General features: G+C 45.1%; 1 protein-coding gene across 1 annotated transcript in view; it reads left to right on the top strand.

Annotated features, from left to right (window-relative positions):
• Positions 1-20,894, top strand: part of ABCA13 (ATP binding cassette subfamily A member 13) — a 375,209-nt gene that overhangs the window by 23,379 nt on the left and 330,936 nt on the right. The window contains exons 9-14 of the mRNA XM_019518403.1: positions 2,678-2,850; positions 5,537-5,613; positions 7,862-7,983; positions 13,635-13,829; positions 15,622-15,792; positions 17,003-17,005. Coding sequence (XP_019373948.1) covers positions 2,678-2,850; positions 5,537-5,613; positions 7,862-7,983; positions 13,635-13,829; positions 15,622-15,792; positions 17,003-17,005 — 741 coding nt within the window. The remainder of the gene's footprint in view (positions 1-2,677; positions 2,851-5,536; positions 5,614-7,861; positions 7,984-13,634; positions 13,830-15,621; positions 15,793-17,002; positions 17,006-20,894) is intronic.

The following is a 20,894-nucleotide window of genomic DNA, read 5'->3' as shown; positions in this document are numbered from 1 at the left end:
AGAAGGAAATGAGACTGGTCAAGCAAGACCTACCCACAACAAACCCATGCTGGGTATCCCTCAGGATATTGCTGTCAGCTAGTCTGTTAAGGATGGTCTCTTTGATAATCTTTTCCAAGACCGTGCCCAGGATAGAAGTCAGGCTGATGGGCCTGTAGTTTATCAGATCCACTTTCCTCCCTTTCTTGGAGATAGGCACCACATTGACCTTCTTCCAAGCTTCAGGCACTTGACCAGAGTGCTAGGAGTTCTTGAAGATCCATGCCAGGGGCTGAGTTAGAATGCTAGCCAGCTCTTTGAGTATTCTGGCGTGTAGATTGTCAGGGTCAGCAGACTTGAAGGTGTCCAGCCTCTCAAGGTGTTCCTTCAAGAGGTCAGCATTGATGGAGGGCAGGGAATCTCTCTCACCCGGGCCTCCCTGTCCCGTAATGGGCATGGGCATCCTGTGGGACTGATGAAAAACTGACGCAAAGTACCCATTTAATAGGTTGGCTTTTTCCTGGGCGTCGGTTGTTAGTTGTCCCATCTGGTTTAGCAGGGGTCCAGTGTTGCCCTTGCTTTTCCTCCGGCTCCCCACATATCTGAAAAAGGACTTTTTATTGTCCTTGATACTTGTAGCTAGTTGAAATTCTGTCGTAGCCTTGGCTTTCCTGGTTCGCTCCCTGCGGGACCGGACCAGTGCGGAATATTCCTCCTTGGAGGTGGAATCCATCCTCCATCCTTTGTAGGTCTTTTTTTTAGCCACTGCAGGTCTGCTAGTTCCCTGGAGAGCCAAGGAGGCTGCTGTGCCCTTTTGCTGCCTTTCCTCCAAGACGGAATAGCCTAAGCTTGTGCATCAAGGATTGCTCCCTTCAGGAGCAACCACTCTTCCTGAACTCACCTCCCCTTGGGGTTGTGGTCCCTTAGGGCCTCACTGACAAGCCTCCTGAGTTTGTCAAAGTCAGCTTTCCTAAAGTCAAAGACTTCTATATTGCTGATTGACTTGCCAGCTTTACGGTGGATGGTGAAGGTGATCAGCTCGTGGTCTCTGTCACCCAGCTTCCCATCGATCGTTAGGTCACTGATTAGGTTGTCCCCCGTTGCCAGTGCCAGGTCGAACAGCGCTTTACTTCTTGTTGGCCCATAGACTTCTTGAGTCAGATAGAGGTCATCCATGCATTAGAGAAAGCTTTTCCCATGAGATGTCTGGGTAGTTGAAGTCTCCCATGACAACCATGGACCGGGAGCATGCGGCCTCAGCCAATTCCCTGGTGAACTCCTGGTCCCTGGTGAACTCCTTTAGATTTATTGATGGAACCACCATGGTACTCCTGGGTGCTTTCACATTGCTAGACATTTACAGGAGCAAGACTTTAATCAAACACAGTACAAATGAAAGCTCTCCAACCAGAGTCATTCAGACTATAAGAAAACTCGCCCAGAAAATAGATTAATTTTGCTTGCCAAGAGGGATTGCTCTCTGTATCTCTGATGCTGGACACAAATTCTGATCAAAAGATGAATGCTTGGCATTTAGGGCCTCAGCCAGGGCCTGATCTTGCTCCAGTAAGTTTTCCAGTTGCCTTCAGGAGAGGAGAATTGGCCTCTTGGAGGCCTCCAGCAATATGAGCTTTATTCTTTTAATACAGGATTTGCCTTTCTTTACTTTTTGGATATCAGCCTTGATATTCCACTGTCAACACAGAGCACTCAATGGTGTGAGTGAGAGTTCAGAGAATGTTAAGGAGAGCAAGCTGTCAGAACTGAGAGCCACCAAACAGATCTGAGGGTAGAATTTTGCTCAACGAGACTTTATATAAATACTTTTCTCTTGTATATCTAAATATATGCATACGCAGATAAACATCGTATGTATAAATAGACCTGTTCTAGAAAAGCACCTATATAAAAGGCAAAGTTAATAAAAAGGCAAGAAAAAAATTGAAAGGAATAAATAGACTCTGTGTAGGGCATGATGCAAGGAGCATGTGGTTATGGAGGGATTTAAGCACACAACTGATTTTTATTTTTTGTTGGTTTGGTACTGGAAGAGAAAAAATGGGGAAAAATGTATTTGAATTAAAGGGAAAGAAAAATATTCTTGGCCTTTTTGTGAAAAGGGATGTCCTCCTGCTCTCCCCCCTGGCTATCAATTTAAGTTAGTCTGAAACATTTCATTTGACCCAAAACAAAATATCCTGTTTATTTTCCAGGTTCTTTAACCCATTTCTTGAACCTTTCTTCTTCCCTTTCAATTTTAAGTCAGAAATCTTATTCTGAAATATAAAATTGAAGCACTTAATTTTGAAAACATCAAAGCAAAATGTTTCAGCATTTCTGTAACAAGACATTTAATTTGGAACACGCTGAAACGTTTTGTTTTGATGTTTTTAACCTCCCCACCCCCTAGCTTTTTCATCTGAAACTCTTTGCTGAATTTGGGTTGGATTCATAAATAATTTGGGTTGTCCCAAAACTTAATTGTTTTTGTGCATTTTGTGCACTTAGGATTTTTTGGTTTTGGGTAAATAGTGTTTCCCATTTCTTTACAAAAAAATCAGATAACAAGATAAGAGCTGTGTCTTTTTATTTGTGTTTTATTTTCAAGCAAATCTTCCCAATATTTAGTGGTGTAGACCTGTTATTTCAAGGAAATAAAGCTATTGCATGAATTTTAACTTGGTTGTTTCTTGTGCAGGTTATTGAAAAAACGTGGCCCATTTCTAACCAAGGAGATTGTGAGAATGTTGTAAATATAAACAAGAAATTTTCTGGTACTCTGCATAGCTTCCTGAGAACTTTACAAAACACCACTGACAGCAGCTGTGAATGTCAGCTCATATTGGAGGACATCCAGAAGCATGTACAAATGTAAAGTCTGTTTTTCTGTTGCTATGCACTATTTTTGTTACGGCTAGTTATGTAGTCCCTTGCATGTGTGTGGATTGAATTTGTATAGCTATAATATAAATTATGCGTACCCAGACTATCCTCTGACCAAAAAGGAGAAAGGGGGCACTGTATACTTATCAGAGGCATCTGTTTTGCAACAGTAAACAATGACTTGTGCTGTAAGTGTGAAAAGGTCTGCTTTTTTAATCACCCTCTTTGCCCTCTCCAAAGAGTAAATGACAATTTTTGCCCAATCTGGCCACAGAAAGCAGTTTATAGACATGACCGAACATAAGAGTGTGGCTGCAAACAACTTAAAAATGGCTGATTGGATGAAAATCTGACCCCTCATTGCATGAGGTATTAGATAAAGACATTTCAAAACGTAGCATCTTTTGTAACTTGTGTCTGCAGAGCTCCTAACCTGCCACTGTTTTCAGAATGGGAGGGGGGGAAAGGGAACAGAGGGATTTCAGTCTGGGGTTTTTTCAGCCCCCACTGGAGGGTGGAATGGGTGTATTGGAGCCCATCCCCCTGGGGTGAGGATGGGGGCTCCAATTCACTTGCCTCACCTTTCAGCACCAGCCAGGGGATATCCCCAAGAATGAGCTCCCTCCGCTACCTTTTCCCCCTCCCATTCTGAAAACAGTGAGTACTGGCAGAGAGCCATGGCCATTGCTTTAGGAACCTGGCTGCAGGCTCCCAGCTAGCACCTAGATTCCCCTCCCCCTGGAACCAACAGTGAACTTAAGTCTGGTTTGGGGTAATGTTGTAACTCGGAACGCTTTCCAGGAATTGTTCTGAGTTATAGGTGGGAGCTGCATTTATGTCTGCACCCATAAGCATCTACATCAGGGGTAGGCAATGATTTGGGCCTGAGGACCACACAGGGAGTTTTGATGAGCTGTCATGGGCTGGGTCAGCACCCCATGTGTCTCCCCTCCCCACAACAACTCACCAAAACTCCCTATGGGGCTGTTGGCAGGTGGGGAGCAGTGAACTAGGGGATGGCTTCCTTTGTGGCACTCCACATGGGGCTGAGCCCTGCCCAGGGAAACCTGAGCTGCGTTCCCCCAACACCTGCTGGCCCTGCCCTGGCCCAGCCAAAATGCAGCTTTTGGCAGGGCTGTTCCCAATGTGGCTGCAGCCGGGTGGGAGGTGCTCTGCTCCCCTCACCTCCAGTTGGAGCAACCCCACTGAAGTTTCCCCCCTGCCTGGAGCAGCATAGCACGGGAAGGAGCAGGAGGAGGAGCTGCTGCTGGAGGTGGGGGAGCAGAGCAGCACCTGGCTCACTGCAGCCACACCGGAAAAAGCCCCACTGGAAGCTGGGTGCACTGGCTGGGGCTCAGGCTTGGGCTGGCAGAGCTGTTCTGTTCCCCTCAGCTCCAGCAGCAGTTCCTCCTCTTGCTCTTGCCCCTGCTGTGCTGCTCTGGGTGGGCAGAGGTCAGCTTCAGCTGGGTGGATCCTGCACCAGTGCACAGAGCTCTGGCTCCAGCTCCAGCCTGTCTTCCACTTGCCTGCAGGTGGCTGCTCATTGTGCCAGGCAGGTGGAATTGATGGGAGGCAGTCAGGAGCTGGAGCCCCATTCACTGAGGCAGGAGCCACCTGGCTGAAGCTCCCTCACTGCTCAGAGTGGTGCAGCAGGAGCAAGTCGAGCTGCTGAGGAGGTGAGGGGAGCAGAGCAGCACCTGGCTGGCTGCAGCTGCACAGGAAGAGCCCCACTGGAAGCTGTGCATGCTGGCCAGGGCCTGGGCTGGCAGTGCTGTTCCTGTGCAGCTGCAGCTGGCCAGGTGCTACTCTGCTCCCCTCGCCTCCAGTGGTGGCTCCTCTTCCTGCCCCTGCCCCTGTCTGTGCTGCTCTGAGTGAATGGGCAGGGCGGGGGGAAGCTTCAGCCGGGCGCCTTCTGCTGAAGGCGAGGGGAGTAGAGCAGCACCTGGCCAGGAGGCAGGAGCATGGTGTGGGCTGTCTTGGTGGGAAAGAGTGTGGCTTGGCTCCATGCAGAACCCCGCAGGGAGAGCTGCAGGCCAGATCCAGGCAGTTGGCAGGCTGGATTTGGCCTGTGGGATGTACTTTGCCCACTCCAATCTACATGTTGTGGGTCTTATATCAACCAAATTTCCAGGCCCTGATCCTGAAAGGTTTTAAGCAACCTCTATTTGGGTCAATTTCAAGTCAGGGATGTTCAGAATGCACAAGCAGCAGGATGCGCTTTGCTCTTGGCGGGATTGAAGCCTGTCTTGTCATAGTTTTTGTTCTTACCCAACAGCCTGAGGGAGAGTAGACAATGATAGATATTACTTACACTGTACTGGGAAGGCAGGGCTTGCCCCCTTTTTTTTTCTTTAAATGGTCACCAGTTCGGGGGTGATCTATACTAAATTCTTTACTTCACCCCCAGTTTGTCCAATTGACCATGTTAGGCCCTATAAGAAGAAGGAGTGTGATGGTCAGTGCAGTATGTATAGGTGCATGGTCATCTGGGCCCATCTCAGTACCTTGCTGCTTACCTGTACAAGCAGCAGGAAAAATCTGGTTCTTAGCACTTACCTGTTGTCTAACTGGCATCACTTCAGTACTGACAAATGCTGTGCATGTAATCCATGATGTACAATCATATTTCACTACTTAGAAATAGCAACTTATGAAACTAGTATTGTCATTTCAGATTGGCTGAAAACCTGGAGGCATCTTTGTCAGGAAACTCAGTAGCCACTTTTCTCAGTAACTTCAGTCTACCGAATGGTAAGTTAATGGAGTATTTATAGGAACTAATATAAACCCTGCTGCTGTTTTATGGATCATCACGGTGTGCTTGTTTGAAAGGCCAAGAAAACAAATATTAAATTGAAACGAACTTAACAAAGGTAAAATAATTCTGTATGTGGAAAACACTAGCTTGCTAGTGTGTTGTCAACTTATGAATAAATTGTTTCTGTCCCTGGTCTCCCCACATAGTAATTTGGCCCCAGGGTAGCAAAGCTCCCCAGTAACATGATCCTGGAATCTTTCTGTGAAAGGAAAAGAGATCTGCAGTGTAGTAGCACAAGTTGTCCTAAGTGACTGAAGACTAGGGTTCCTGGTTTCCTCTATTTAAAAATGGCAAATTCTCTGATTAAAAACCTCCAAAATCTGTGTTTTTCTGCAATTAAAATGAAACACCACTACATATGAAGTTATCAGTTGAACACAATGTTTTATTAATATATTTACAATTTTAAAGCAATTTGTTTTTTTAAAAAAACAACCAGTGCCCCAATCATTATAATGAATTCTAAAAATCCATATTTTTTGGCATTTGATTTTGTTTTTTTTATCATAGAAAATCAGAGCTCCCCCTGTCCACTTTGCTTACCAGGAAATGGGTCTAGCTGCAGCTGTTCACCACCCTCCCACCCCCTTTGTGGCACTGCCTTGATATGCCAGTGCCCTGCCCCTCACTCTCAATGCACAGCCCCCCCACCCCAGCCCTGCCAGTGCCCCTTAGTTCCGACCAACAGCCCCCTGGGCCCTGCCAGTGCCCCTTACTTCTGATCTACAGCCCCTGGCTCTGCCAGTACCCCTCATTCCCCACCCACAGCCCACCACCTGCCCAGTCCTGCCAGAGGGGGCCCCAGTTGCCAGAACTATGGGATCAGGCCAGGGCCCACAGACCCCTGCCCTTCCCTGCCCCTGGCAGCACCTGATCCCTGGCTGCCACCTGCATGAGGTGGTGACTGCTGTGGCTAGAGTGGAGCATAGAGCCTGGCTCCCCCTCCTCCGTGGGTGGTATGGCCAGAGCAGAGCCTGTGAGGGGAGGGAGGATGTGGGCTGCCTGCTGTAGCCTCAGGACTCCCTATCCTTTTGCCCTCCCCTTGGGCCCTCTGCAGTCTGGTGGGTGGGACCTGGTGCAGGAGGGTGGAGTAGGGCAGGGAGGCTTGGTGTCACTGCTGCCACTGGAAGCCCTGCACCAGCTGTGCTGCTAAAGTGAGGCAACCCCTGCCCACCTGGCAGCAGTGAGGCGGGGCATAACTCCATGCTGCTGCCCCTGCGGTTACCAGGAAGACAGGGGCTGCCTTACCATGGTGGTGCAGCCCCACCCCATTCTGCTTTCCCATTCTGGGTCCCACTCGCTGACCTACAGAGACATGAGGGCAGCAAGACAGGAAGCCGTGAGCCTGTATTGGGCAGCCCACATCTGCCCCCAACACTCTCACAAATCTGGGGTGCATGTACTATTCCCATGCCTCCCATCCACAAGAGTGCATGCAGTGGCGAGAAACTGGGTCCCCCAGATGAGCCACCCATGGCTCTCTTCCGTTCCCAGGCTGGGCCCCACAGCCGCACATTCCTGCCTGGGCCCTGGGCCCCATGCACCACCCTGTATCCCAGCCCTGCTCTATTTCCTCCCTCACCATGGGGTCCACAGTCTACCACATCCATAGATTTACCTGTGGGAAGTTGTGGGAGCTGCTCTCCACACTGCCTGGCTGTCATGTGCATGTGTGCACACATGTACGTTGTGCCCTCTGCCTGATCACCCTCCTCAAGCTCCCCCCAACCCCAAGCAACCCCGTTTTAGGCTGGAACTCAGCCAGCCTGCAAGGGGGAACCTGCCTTCAAAGGGCAAAAAGCCATGTTTTTATCCCTAAAAAGGGGAAATCTGCATTTTTCTGCATTTTCCATGGTGAGTGAAAAACCTGGATCCCTGCTGAAGATTGACTTCAGCAATTTAGGTTGTCTCTCCTGAACAGTCTTGGGGGGATAGTTTATGTACCAGTGGATTAGTTATTTAGCATTAAGCACCCTTCTTGACCTGCTCCACAGGTAGATGTGATATACCTCAGAACCCTGACTGTGAATTCTGTAGGACTGGTGAGGCAATGAAATAGTGGTTCCTGGAGACTTCATTCTGCTCTTTCATGTCCCCAAATATGGAAGTGGATGGCTGAGTGGCATTTTGAGTTCAGCAGTTGGGTGTGGCACTGAGGATGCATTCTTTCCTATGTTGTAGATGTGAAAATCAAAGACTTGGTGCAGAACATTACTGAACTGACTCTGCAACTTCATTCTTCAGTCAATATCTCTGAAGAAACCATAGACGTCATCTTGGAAGGGAGTGGCTCACATTCCAAGGTACAAGATGACAAATAGGTTGGATGAACATCTTGACCTATAAAATGCCTCCTTAAGGTGCTTCACATTCATCTAATTTAAGGCACTATAAAACAGAAAACCAGCCGGTCTCCAACTGGCCTGGGGCTGCCTTGGTCCAAGTGGAGAAGCTGAGGGGCTTCCTATGCTGGATATTTTGGACACCAGTGCCCGACAGCTCTGTTGGGACTGCTGGATGCAGAGGAACCTGGCTTTCGGTGGGTGGAGCTGAGGTTCTCCCTGCCCTAAGGTTTTTATTGGAAGACTTGATTCTCCAGTTCCCACAGGGCTGATGGGCATGAGGCTTTACATTCTCAAGCATAGGGACCCCCTCATTTCTGCCTGAGGTTAAACCTTGTGTTGGAAGCATTGATTCTTCATGCCCAGCAGTCCTGGCTAAGCTGCTAGGAAGGGGGACTTAAACTCTTGAGTAGGATTAGCACCTCATCTCCTCCTCTCTGGGGAGCCTTTCATCCCTGGAACTGACAGCAAGGCTGCAGGCAGTAGTGACTAGGATCTGTCTCTGATCTTGCCCATAATTGCACATCCTGCTATTTATGTGTGGTGTGGGAGAAGGTGTGATTGTTGGGATCTGGGATCAGACCCCATTACATACTTATTTGTATGTATGCCACCGGCCTTAGTTGATCTTGTGTAGGCTTTCATATTTTCACATCATTCTTCTATGGAAAATTATGAGGATTTTGGCAATTCAAAATGATATCAGGGCATTAAGGGGGGCAGTGATACTGGCACAGAAGAACCTAGGACACATTTCAGAGTCTGCTGGAAACTCTAAGATGGTGAATGTTTAAATAATGTATTTCCTTTTTCTCTCTTATAAAGAGGAAAACTTTTTTAGATTAGAGAAAAGATAACTGAGGAGGAGATATGACAGAAGTCTATGCAAATAATGACTGGTGGAGAAAAAAGAATGTACTGTTTACTGCCTCTTGCAAGACTAGAACTAGGGGACATATAAAAGAAATTATTAGGAAACAGGTTGAAAGCTAATAAAATAAAGTTCTTTTTCACATTGCTATAGTCAGCTGGAGGAACTCATTACCAGGAAATGTTGCAGAAGATGATTAATTAACCAGGTTCAACAGAGGATTGGACAAAATCTTGATAGTTCTGTCAGCAGGTATTAAACATGACAACAGAATTATAGAGCCCTGAAATCAGAATTCCTTAGGCTTCTTGATGCTAGAAGTTATAAGGTAGAGAGGAAGGGGACAGTTGGGTCTTGATAGACCCTGCATCTTTCCCTTAGCATCACTCTGTGGCCCTCTGAGAGAGAGAATACCCGGTAGATGTCCTTTGTGGTTCTAACTCAGTATGGCATTTCTCAGGTTCCTATGGGATACGTTTTGCAATCCCTCTTGGTTTAAAGCAGTGGTTTTCAACCTGTGGTCCACAGACCCCTGGAGGTCTGCAGACTATGTCTAAGGAGTCCGCAAAAGAGGACCACGATCAATCAGAAGTACGTGAATTGCAATTCAAAGGGGTCTGCACTAGCATTTAAAAATTCGCAAAAGGCTCTGCACTTCCATTTGAAATTTTTTAGGGGTCTGCAAATGAAAAAAAGATTGAAAACTACTGCTCTAAAGTGTCACAGGCCAAATTCTCTGCTACTCTAACTGGGTATAACTCCATCTCTGCTAGTGGCATTTCAATTTATACCAGCATTGAATCTGAACTTTTGCCACCTGGAAAGTCTGGAGAGCAATAGTCAGGCTTCATGGAGAAATTGTCCTGCCTAAGAATGGAGTGCAGACAGCAGTCTGCCCTCTTGTGTTCCCTTAAAGGATGAGTCCTTCTCTTAAGAGCCTTGCTGTCGTTATCTCTGTCTCTGTTTTTCATGGCCTATTCCTTCTTTGATAGTTGGAGTCGTATAACCTCTTCTGTATCCTGTGTGAATTGTAAAGGGTGTCTGCTGACAACAGGTTCTGTTTCCAAATACACACACATACTTATAAAGGGGAATGAATTGGTATTCTGGCGCTTTAGCCTTATACTAATCGGATCAATCAAGCAGCCACTGGATGTCACTGATGCTCCACAAGGCAAAGGGAGCTGCAGGCTTATTCCATAAAAAGCTTGACTTTGAAAGATGCCATTCTCTATGCAAATTATTTTACAGGACAAGTCTAACTCTAATTGCAGGTGATTTCTGTTTGTTCTTCTGCTCCTTGGGCAATATGAGTAACTGCCATTATTACTAGTTCATTATTTTGTTAATAGTAGATTCAGACAAGAGAAGTCACCTGGAAGTGATCCAGTAAAAGAGAAACTTGATAGTGAACTTGTAAGACTTTGTTCTCCTAAAATAATAAATAGTAATGGGCAGAATTTTCAAATATACTTGTGGAAACTCTGTACATATACTCACATCTGTGCACATATTTGCATGTTCACACTGACACTTGCGCATGCAAATGAGTACTTAAATACACATGATTCAACTGAAGCACAGTGATAAGTGTCTAATGCTATATGAGCTGCAAGCATACTCTTTCAAGTGCAGTTTTTTTGTGTAGCCCTGTATGTTTATGATATGGAACAGCCTATGCTATAAATGAACTATTTTTTCTTTTGCATTTGTGGGGGGAGAATATGACTAAGCTTTTTGTATAGTGACCTTGCTACATTTATCCTTGTTTTTGTCACCTTAAGATTAGACTCTGGTGATGCACATTACCATGGGACTATACCTTATGAGCCTTCAGAAACTTCATGAAATATATGACTATTCACTTACTGAGTACACTGTGCTAAGGGTGTATAATGCTAATGCGCACAAAGATGCACCAACTTCTGGATTTCCTGACAGAGTTCAAAGAGTTTGCTTTAGCCTACAGGATAATGCCTCAAGTGGTATGGGATACAGGTGGTTGGGAATGGAAATTTCTGTTTCCTGGGCAATTAAAAAGCCAAACCATGTTAGAAGCATTACTCTCTTAATGGATGGCACTGTAGTACTAGGAAATAAAGGAAATACATCTGCATTTACAGTTATCTTGACCTTCCCTTTGATGCATGTGTCTGTTTGTCTGTTGAGCATTGTCTAAATCTTAGATTGAGTGAGCACTTTGAATTTGGGGCCCTTACAGTATGTATGTATACAATAGGATTTGAGTCTTTGACCATAGTGACATGCAAATCCTTGGCTTATTTTTAGGTGTTTCCTCAGAATGAAGTGTGTATTTTTATGAAACTGATTTGATAAGCATGTTTTCGTTGTTGTATGTGTATCTGTGAGGTGAGTGCCTGCTGATTGAATGATAGATTGATTAATGTGGAAAGCAGTGGATGTGATATACCTTTACTTTAGCAAGACTTTTGATACGGTCTTCCACAACATTCTTACAAGAAAGCTAAGGAAGTATGGATTGGATGAATGGACTGTAAAGTGGATAGAAAGCTGGCTGGATTGAGCTCAGTGGGTAGTGATCAATGGCTCGATGTCTAGTTGGCAGCTGGTATCAAGCGGAGTGCCCCATGGGTTGGTCCTGGAGCCAGTTTTGTCTAAAATCTTCATTAACGATCTGAAAGATGAGATGGAGTGCACCCTCAGCAAGTTCACAGATGATACCAAGCTGTGGGGAGTAGTAGATATGTTGGAAGGTAGGGCTAGACAAATTGGAGGATTGGGCCAAAAGATGTCTCATGAAGTTCATCAAGGACAAGTGCAAAGTCCTGCACTTAGGATGAACAAATCCCATGCTTGGGACCAACTGGCTAAGCAGTAGCTTTGCAGAAAAGGACCTGGGCAGGACAAGAAGCTGGATCTGAGTTAACAGTATGCCCTTGTTGCCAAGAAAGTTAACAGCATACTGGGCTGCATTAGTAGGAGCTGTGGCAGAAGACCACCTCTGTTTCTCCCCAAAAACTCTACTCTGTGACAATTACCTTATCTCTTTAGGTAACCTGAGCTGGATATATTCCGGAAAGAGGGGGGAAACCCGCTCCCTCTGCCTTTGTGACTAGCATCACATACCTGGGTGAGGGTCTTGGGCTCCCTGGTGAGCTAGAGACTGACAGTCTGCCCAGCAACTAGTGATGCATTTCAAATTGGTTGGCTGACAGCCAACAGGTCCTGGCCTCTATTGGACCAGGTAAATGAGGTCATAAGGGCTATATAAGTTAAGGACTGCCCAGGAGGAGGGGGCAGCAGCCATGAGGGAAACTCTGAGAGAGAGAGAGAAGAGCTGGACCATCTGAAACTTGCTCTCTCTCTCAAAACTCATGATCAACGAACTTCCTGCCTCCAGAGGGAATCTCCATCTGCCTCTGGATGATACTTGTGAGTAAGCTACCTGAGATCTAACTAGATATATAGCTTGCAGTAACTCAGATGGGTGATCAAAGTCTACTCCAGCCACCCTGTTTGCTCTAAGGGATTTCTTTGATACTGCTCAACTCTGTACCCTATTTCAACCCTACCCCTTTTAACCAATAAAGTTCTCCTTTGTACCTAGAGTGGGAGACTTATTAAGAGTGGGTCTAGATTATGCCTTGGGGTCCCCTTGGTTTGGCTAAGGGAGACCACTACTTGTGCTTCCAATTGAGGGAAGCATCCCAACTTCTGGAGGTGAGTCAAGTACCCTCGAGGGCTACTATCCCTGCGTTTCCCAGGGGGTGCAGAGCCAGAATCAAGCCCATCCCTGGGTGGTGGCAGCTCTACCCCCAGGCTAGCAGGTGTGCTCCAGGAAGGGGGTCGACCAGACATGAGGTGCACCCAGGGAGACACTCAGAGCCTGGAAGGTTGTCGGGCACAGTGAGGTAGGTGGCTTAATGCAAGAGCACCCACTACTGGCCCACCATAGGAGCATTGCCAGCAGATTGAGGGAAGTAATCATTCCCCTCTATTCTGCACTGGTGAGGCCACATCTGGAGTACTGTCCAGTTTTGAGCCCCCCACTACTGAAAGGATGTGGACAAGTTGGAGAGAGTCCAGTGGAGGGCAACAAAAAGGGTTAGGGGGCTGGGGCACATGACTTGTGAGGAAACTGGGCTTATTTAGTCTGGGGAAGAGAAGGCTGCGGGGGGCGGGGTTGTGTGGGATTTAAGAGCAGCCTTTAACTACCTGAAATGTGGCTTCAAAGAGGATGGATTTGGACTGTTCCCAGTGGTGGCAGATGACAGAACAAGGAGCAAAGGTCTCAAGTTGCAGTAAGGGAGGTTTGGAGTGGATATTAGGAAAATCTTTGTTACTCAGAGGGTGGTAAAGCACTGGAACAGGTTACCCAGAGAAGTGGTAGAATAATCTCCAACCTTGGAGGCTTTTAAGACCTAGCTGGAAAAAGCCCTGGCTGGAATGATCTAGTTGGGGCTGGTCCTGCATTGAGCAAGGAGTTGGACTAGATGACCTCCTAAGGTCTCTTCCAAACCTAATTTTCTATGATTCTATGACAAATTATGATATATGTATTTTTTTTTTTACCAATTTATACACAAAAATAAGATAAAATATAAACATATCTTGATATAAAGCTATGTAAGTCTCTGGCTTCCCGTACTATTGATGGTTATTGGAAATAACCTGGTGACACACATTTCTACTTTATTAATGTAAAAATTCTTGATACATTTCATGAAAGATGAACGTTAATTACAGTTCATTACAACAGTTTCTTTACAGTGTTCTTACAGTAGCATTAGCTGGAAGATGTGACAAGGAGGTCCTTAGTCTTTTGCTGACCCTTCCTGGAAATGACAAAACTTCTCAGGCAGTGAAAGAACTTTGTACTTTGCCAGCGCTGGACTTGTATACTATGACTGTACTGATTGCTCAGAATTTGAACTTGCGTAATATCATCTATAAGGTAAGAGAAGCAAATACTTAATTCCTGAACTTTTGGAAAACTTTTAGAGATGTCAACTAGAATTATAAATATATCATTTACTATCTATCCATTCTGCTGCTATCATTTTGTGTTGCTATAGACCCTTAGCCCGGTAAAATCCAAACACAGCCCCTACTGAACTTCCTGCAACCTCATTTAGTACTGTGGAGCCAATGGAGTGATTTGAAGAATGGGGCTGCATTGCCAGTCATGTTCTCTGTCACCCATAAAATTGTAAATCAAGTAATAATTCGGGGAATTCTGGAGATTCTGCAGGTGATCATAAACAATAGTTTGATTTTTTTTTTTTCCTCCCCTCTAAAATTTCTGGCTGAGTGTACAGTTCTGGCAGTTAAATTAGCTGCATTTTTACTTTATGAAATTCAGTGCGGCATTGTTTGGGAGAATAAATATGGCACTCCATGATACTACCATTACCTGAATCATTCTTTTAACTCACAGCACAAAGAAGTTGAAAGTATTCTTTGCCGTGGTAGTCCAGCAGGTTTTGGAATACTTCTTCCCCTCTGGCAGTAGCATATTTTTGTTCCAAATTCCAAGTTTTAGCTAAAACATGGGAGTTACAACAGTACTCAAGTGTATGGGTTGAATAAAATCAATCCAAGATTTCTTCTTGGAAGGATTACCTCTCCAATGCATAACACAGCACTGGGGTTTCCTTTCTTGTACTCTGCAAATAGCACCAAGCAAAGAGATCAAGTGTCTTTTTCTCCAGCTAGACTCACTGGCTCAGGCTAATAGGATTCAGAATAATCTGAGATCAGTAAGGCTGAAGCTGGATAAAACTTTCAATATAATCTAAGTTCTAATGGAACATAGACTCCTAAGTGATCTGGACCATAGTACTATTCCACTCGCTGCCCACGTGGGACTGTCATCTAGAAACGAGCATTGCTGGCTTATTGTAGTTCTATGCATACCTGAGCTTGGAAAATGGATCAGAAGGGGAGGTGGGGTGGGAGGGGGAGGTGGAGATGCCGAGTGGGGTGAAGGGAGAGAAGTGAGGAACTAGTAGGGATGGAGAGGATTTAAGTCAAATGCTGACTTGAAAAATGATTGAAATGGTAAGTCAATTTTAAATAATGAATTCTGAATTCTTTAAAATTAATGTTTAAGTGGTAAATTAGCATAAGGGTAAAATCCAGATTCAGTGGCAGGAAAAACACCTGTTGTGTTTACACACATGGAAATCAACAGAGTAGAAAAAGAGATCCATTTAGCTGGATGAGGAGAAGGATGCTCTGCAGGTTCTTGATTCCAAGTGGAAGGAGTTAAAACTGACTGTAATGCACACTTTGTCTAGGCTGAACTTGGGACACTTGGGGTCTGCCTACAGATCACCCTATGGTGGCGTAGTGACATGCTATCTCGCTGTATGGCACGCTACAGCAACATAACGATCATGTGGGTCTACATGTGATCAACAGTTATGTCACTGTAGCAGCACACTCCCTTGTTGTAGTGCATTGCTGTGGTGAAATCTAACCATGCACCACATGCATGGTGCAATAACCACCCATACTGTGCCATGCTTCAGTACTTGGAAAAGGAAGTACAAAAGCATGGTGATGTGTAGATACACCCTTACTGAACTGTATGTAGGCTACCATAGGGTTTGCGTAAACTGTTTGCTGGGGCTCCTGTAAACAGCACATGAAAGAGACTAAAGAAGTTATAAGCCTCTAATTGAATGATAGGTTAAATTTTGTGTGGTTGATTGGAGTCACATCTACCTTTTTTCTCTTTCAAGGTCGAGATCCCTTCTGAGGTAGATAACTTGCTTAACACCTTGTTGGATCTAGTTTCTAGCATCAGCTCTCTTTTAAACAAAGCCCAGCATGTCATGGAAAACCTTCCTATATTCTTCCAAGCCTTCAGAAATATGTCGCTACTGGACATCTCTATATTCCATCAGGTAAATGTATGGTCACTTTTTCAGTAATTACTAAAGGTAAGTGAGATTGTCCTGTTTAAGACACCTTGTAAAGGTTGTGTATTGAATAATTGGGAGGAGTATTGGCAGACATGGGTATGTGCTCTGTGGCCTGCTAGGCGTATTGTGTGATGAGTGGGTAGGGTTTACTGTGTTTGGGAAGATGTGTATGATGGCCCTTTCACCACTGATGAGAGATTTATACCAGCATCTTTTTAAGTGGGGCACCATCCAATTACTGATGATCGCTTCTTTTTCATTTTTGTTGACTTGCCAGGTGGCAGCCTAGCTTGACAGGTTCTTGGATAATAATAGCATTCATTTTCCTTGTTCTGGAAATATAATAGTCCTCTTTACCATCATTTTATTAGCTAAGCATCATGGGTTTTTTTAAGCAGCAGCTCATTTATCAATATTGGGAAATTGTTTGCCTTTTTGTAAATTGGGTGGTAACATTACTTCAAGGGCCCTTTACAGGTGACTGCAGGAGCTCCACTGTTGGATCCTTGACTTTCTACATTAAATGTTAATAGCCTCCATAGCAAGAAGGTTGATCTTGCAGTTAAAGCATGGGTGGGCATTTTTTTTGGCTGGAGGGCCACTTAACAACTTATGGTGAGTTGTTGAGGGCCACAAGGGTAGCCCTGCCCCTTGACAGGTGCTCTGTGCCCTGATCGTCATCTTGGGGACCAGAAGTACCACCCCTAAACCCTTATCTTTGCCACTGGAAGTCCCTCCCCTCACCCCTAGAAGTAGTTCTTCTGGGAGAGGGGTTTGCCATCTTGGAACCAGAAAAACCCCCCAAATCATATACTAAAAATCAAACACCTACTATAATATATTTAATTTTATTTTGAAAAATATTATTGTCTTGATTTATGTGCGTTTGCATAGTGTATATAGAGATGATTGCATAATAACTCAAAATAGTTTTACTTTTTTAAATTGTGTGTGGAGTATGGTTGAGGGGTGGATGTGATGTGTGTGTGTAACATTTGTGGGGGGAGGTTTGTGTGTGCAGGGTTTGTGAAGGGGTGTGAGTGGGCGTGTGTGGGGTTTGTGGGAAGATCTGTGAATGGATGTGGGGATGTCTGTGGGGGTTGTGAGGGGGTGGGTGTAGGGCTTGTGGGTAGGTGTGGGTCCCTTGCTACTCCTCCCCCCCATGGTGCACATCCCTTGCTATTGGTGGCAGCAGCAGCAGGTGGCAGGCCCTCAGGGTGCTCATGGGCCACAGCAGGCAGGGCTCCTCACCAGTGCATGGCTCTGACTGAGTCCCAGGATCTGTACCTGGCAGCACAGAGCCATCCTGGCCCAACCTGCTGGTGTGTGCATTTGAACCAGACTGCATTAGCTCTGTGCCAGCATGTGGGTCTTCCAGTACTGCAGGCAAGAGCCATGTGCCATCAGGTTGGGGTGGACCAGCTCTGTGCCTCCACGTGGGGCTTCTAGCACTTCAGTGGGGAGCTGCACATGGAGGCATGGAGCCAGCCCAGTCCGATGGCATGTGATTCTCCACAGGTCCTGATCCATGCATCATCAGGCCAGGCAGTCTCCGTGTCACCAGGTGCTTTGCTTCTTCTAATGCTCCTTATTCAAATGTGGCACATGTCTGTACAGGATCTTCAATTGGTTTAATTCAATGAAGCTATGCAAATGTATATCAGATGAAGACATGGTCCTTTAAATTTTCACTTTAAGCTCATCTAATTTACAGAAGGTTAGGGACATCTATGGCTAGCAATGAAATATGACTGGCTGGACTGAAAACCTAAATTTGATTATCTGATAAATATATGTTTTAGAAGTTTCAGCTGACAAACCTCTTGCAAAGAAAAGAATTCAACAGCAGAGGGCTATCCTATCTCAGCTTTGCTCCCATTTTTGCCACTTCCTCTATCATCCTGAGGAATACAGCCTATATGACCCCATAGTTTTTTGTTCCTCACATCTTGTTCTGGAGGAGTCTGTATATTCTGCAGTGCTTTTTCTTCTTTTCCCCCTTGGGAAATTTGTCTGTTTTTGTCATCTATCCTCCTTTGCTAACACCTGCATGTAAAATTCATTTAATTGTTTTAGCAATTTAGTGCCTTCCTCTTCTGTCAATAAATTTACTCATGTGATCTCCTTAAAGGCTCTTCTATCTACATTACTGACCGTTTGTTCTTTTATGTACCAGGAAAAAAGTTATTTATCTTAATCTTCCTTTCGAGCTTCTTGCATTCATTTCTCAGGGTTTCTCAGGTTCAGCTGCATTCTACTATACAAAATGTTCTTTTGCCCGTGATTATTTTGTTTGCTTCTTGGCTCATGCCCACTGGTCAGGCTTGTAGCTCCTAGTTAAGATGTTGTTAAATGGCAAATGTTACCCTTAGGCGTTCATATATTTATCCTAAAAACACTTTCCATGTCCCCTGTGTGTCTTTTCCTAGTAATTTTTTATTCTGGTGCTAGCCAGCTGCAAATTTCCAACTTAGATGGCTGAAAGAGTACATTTTTTTCTGACAACAACAGGGACAATGAGCAAAATTAATTTCAGAAACAACCTGGATCATCTTCCTTGACTTTTCTTTGCAGGGGTGATTTTTGACCCACTATCTAAAATGCACATTGAAAGCTTCATTTTCAACCAAAGGAATAAATGAATATGTGAATAAAAATAAGAATATCTTACTGTTAAACCATTTGTGATACAGGCAACTGTTTGAGTGATACGTAATTTTCTTCCAGGGAGACTAACTTGCCTTGTTACAGGTAGATTTTGTTTGAAAGTGCAACTTTAACAGGAATGGAAAAAAACACCAACAGTTCTCAAAGGGCTGTGAAATATAAAGAGGCATTATTCATACCACATAGCATGCAGAAAGCAACATTTAAAAGTGTAATGACTGGTATACTGAGCTACTGTTCAGTGGTGACACGTAAGGGGTGCACGTGCACCCCCTGGTGCACTCCCTGACAGCCAGCAATCCCTGCTTAGGTGATGGACGGCAGGGGAGGCAAGCAGGAGTGATGGTGCCCCCCTGAGAGTGCCGGCTGCTGGCCAGGGAGTGGGGGCACCAGGAGCACTGCTGGCACTTCCGGGTGTGCCCCTGGCCCTTTTGGGTGCACTGCTGGAATTTATGGGTCAGTGCATGCAACTGTGGGGGGACCTCCTCTGGTTGCTGACTGGCTGCTCAGGAGGCACCAGTTGCCTATGCTACTTAGGACACACAGTAGCATCTGGAGACTATTTTATAATGGATAAGATATTTGGAAAAAACCCACCACTTTTTCTCTTGGTGAAAAGATCATGATTTTCATCATGATTTGCTCTCAAACTATTCATGGAATCATTTATTTTGCTAATTTTTGGTATTAATCTCTCTTACTAACAATTAGGTATAAAGGAGCATAGTATTGGAAGGGACCTTCCAGGTCACAGGGTGTCTTGCTGTTGCCACACTATATATAGTTTATAGATTTGCATCTTAAAACTAATTGGGTCATGTGCCCCAACTGCGCCTGTTGTAAGGCTGTTCCAGATCCTAACTGCTCTAACAACTAATTACCTTCTGAAAATTTTTTACGACTTACAGACATGGGTGGGGGAGAATCCAGTGATTTACTTTCAACTTGGTGTGCCCTCACACCAAGTACAGCCACGTGCCCAGGTTGAATCAGCTATTAGATAAAAGGACCAAATAGCCCTCCTGAAGCATCTGATCTATACAGCTGCTGCGGAGTTCGGTTGAACTACTACATGCTGCTGCTTCTGATGAAATTCATTTTTTTTCTTATCCTATAAAAGCCTCTAGCCATTTTGAGGTGTACACACCAGGACTTTGGAGCAATGAAGGCCCTGTGTACCCTCCTGGACAGGATCCAGGCTGCCTCTGCCAGTCCTGTCATCTAGCCAGAGCTGCTGCTTGGCCACAGGTGGGTGTTGTAAGAGGCTGCAGCCTGCTGCACCCACCCCATCCCTTCTCCCCCAGCCCTGACATTTCCCCAGGGCTGCTGCCTGGCTGTTCCTGGCAGCAAGCCCAGCACCTGCTCCCTGCTACTGCTCACCCCCATTTCACAGGCCAGCTGGGCACTGTGAGTGTATCAATTTTATCACAGGCCAACTGGGCTGTTTGATTCAGTTTCAGATCAAGGAGGCAAAGTTGGGAGTGAAGGCAAATTTATTATAGCTTACACACACACAACAGTTAACAGAAAGATAAATGCGATAAGCAGATAATGCAGTATTAAAGAGCTAATAGTAAATAACAGATAATAACAACAGATAGATAGATGGATCAATTCTGTCGCAGGCCAACTGGGCACTGCGAGGGTATTAGCCACTGGGCTGTTCAAAACAACAGATAGGCAGACATGGGCTAGCAACTTATCGATGGTCCCTCAATGCCAGGTGCATGTCAAGTGATTCCAGCGAAGTTAGGCATCCCCGATCAACACTGTCAGAAGGAATACTGGGGAAGGTCCCTTGATCAGGATCCGATCCTCACTCACACCGAGGGTCTGGGGTCCGGGCATCGAACAGAAATGACCGTTCTGTTCCCTCCTTTCTGCTGATCACCTGATGCACGTGCTTTTTATACCTAGTTTTATGCTAATATGTTGGCTTTAGAGCCACTCACAATGTTACCCTATATCTGTTACCCTATGGGATTGAAAGGTGTTAAAATTATCATAAAAGGTTACTACCCAGACTCGGGTTTATCCAATAAACAAATTATGATGCAGCACCTTTAGGTTTGAAATTGACATTGCTCCGCCTAAGCCGCAACCCCTTTTAGGTTTCATTTGAATATGCTTTCTTGGGATGTGTTTTCCTGGAATGTGTTGGGTGTGCCAGGCAGTTGGATCTAGTTTTATCATCAAGGCTGAACCCTGAGCAAAAAACTGTTAGGTCTCCTAATCTTGTAGCTACAGCTTTGCCTATGGGGCCCAGTCAGTTCCACAAACAGTTAATTTTATCATTTTGGTTAAACTTATGACAGACAAGTTACATTTGCAGTTTACAAACTTACAAGCTTTATATTAACTAATATTACCTGTTTAGGCAAAATACCAAATGCTTCTAAGAAGCACATATTTATTGCTTATTA

Source organism: Gavialis gangeticus, unplaced genomic scaffold, assembly GCF_001723915.1.
Source record: "Gavialis gangeticus isolate Ggan-Ray unplaced genomic scaffold, GavGan_comp1, whole genome shotgun sequence".
In the NCBI taxonomy this organism is placed as follows: domain Eukaryota; kingdom Metazoa; phylum Chordata; order Crocodylia; family Gavialidae; genus Gavialis; species Gavialis gangeticus.
Note: the sequence above shows the minus strand (reverse complement) of the source record. Positions and strands in the feature narration are given on the sequence as shown.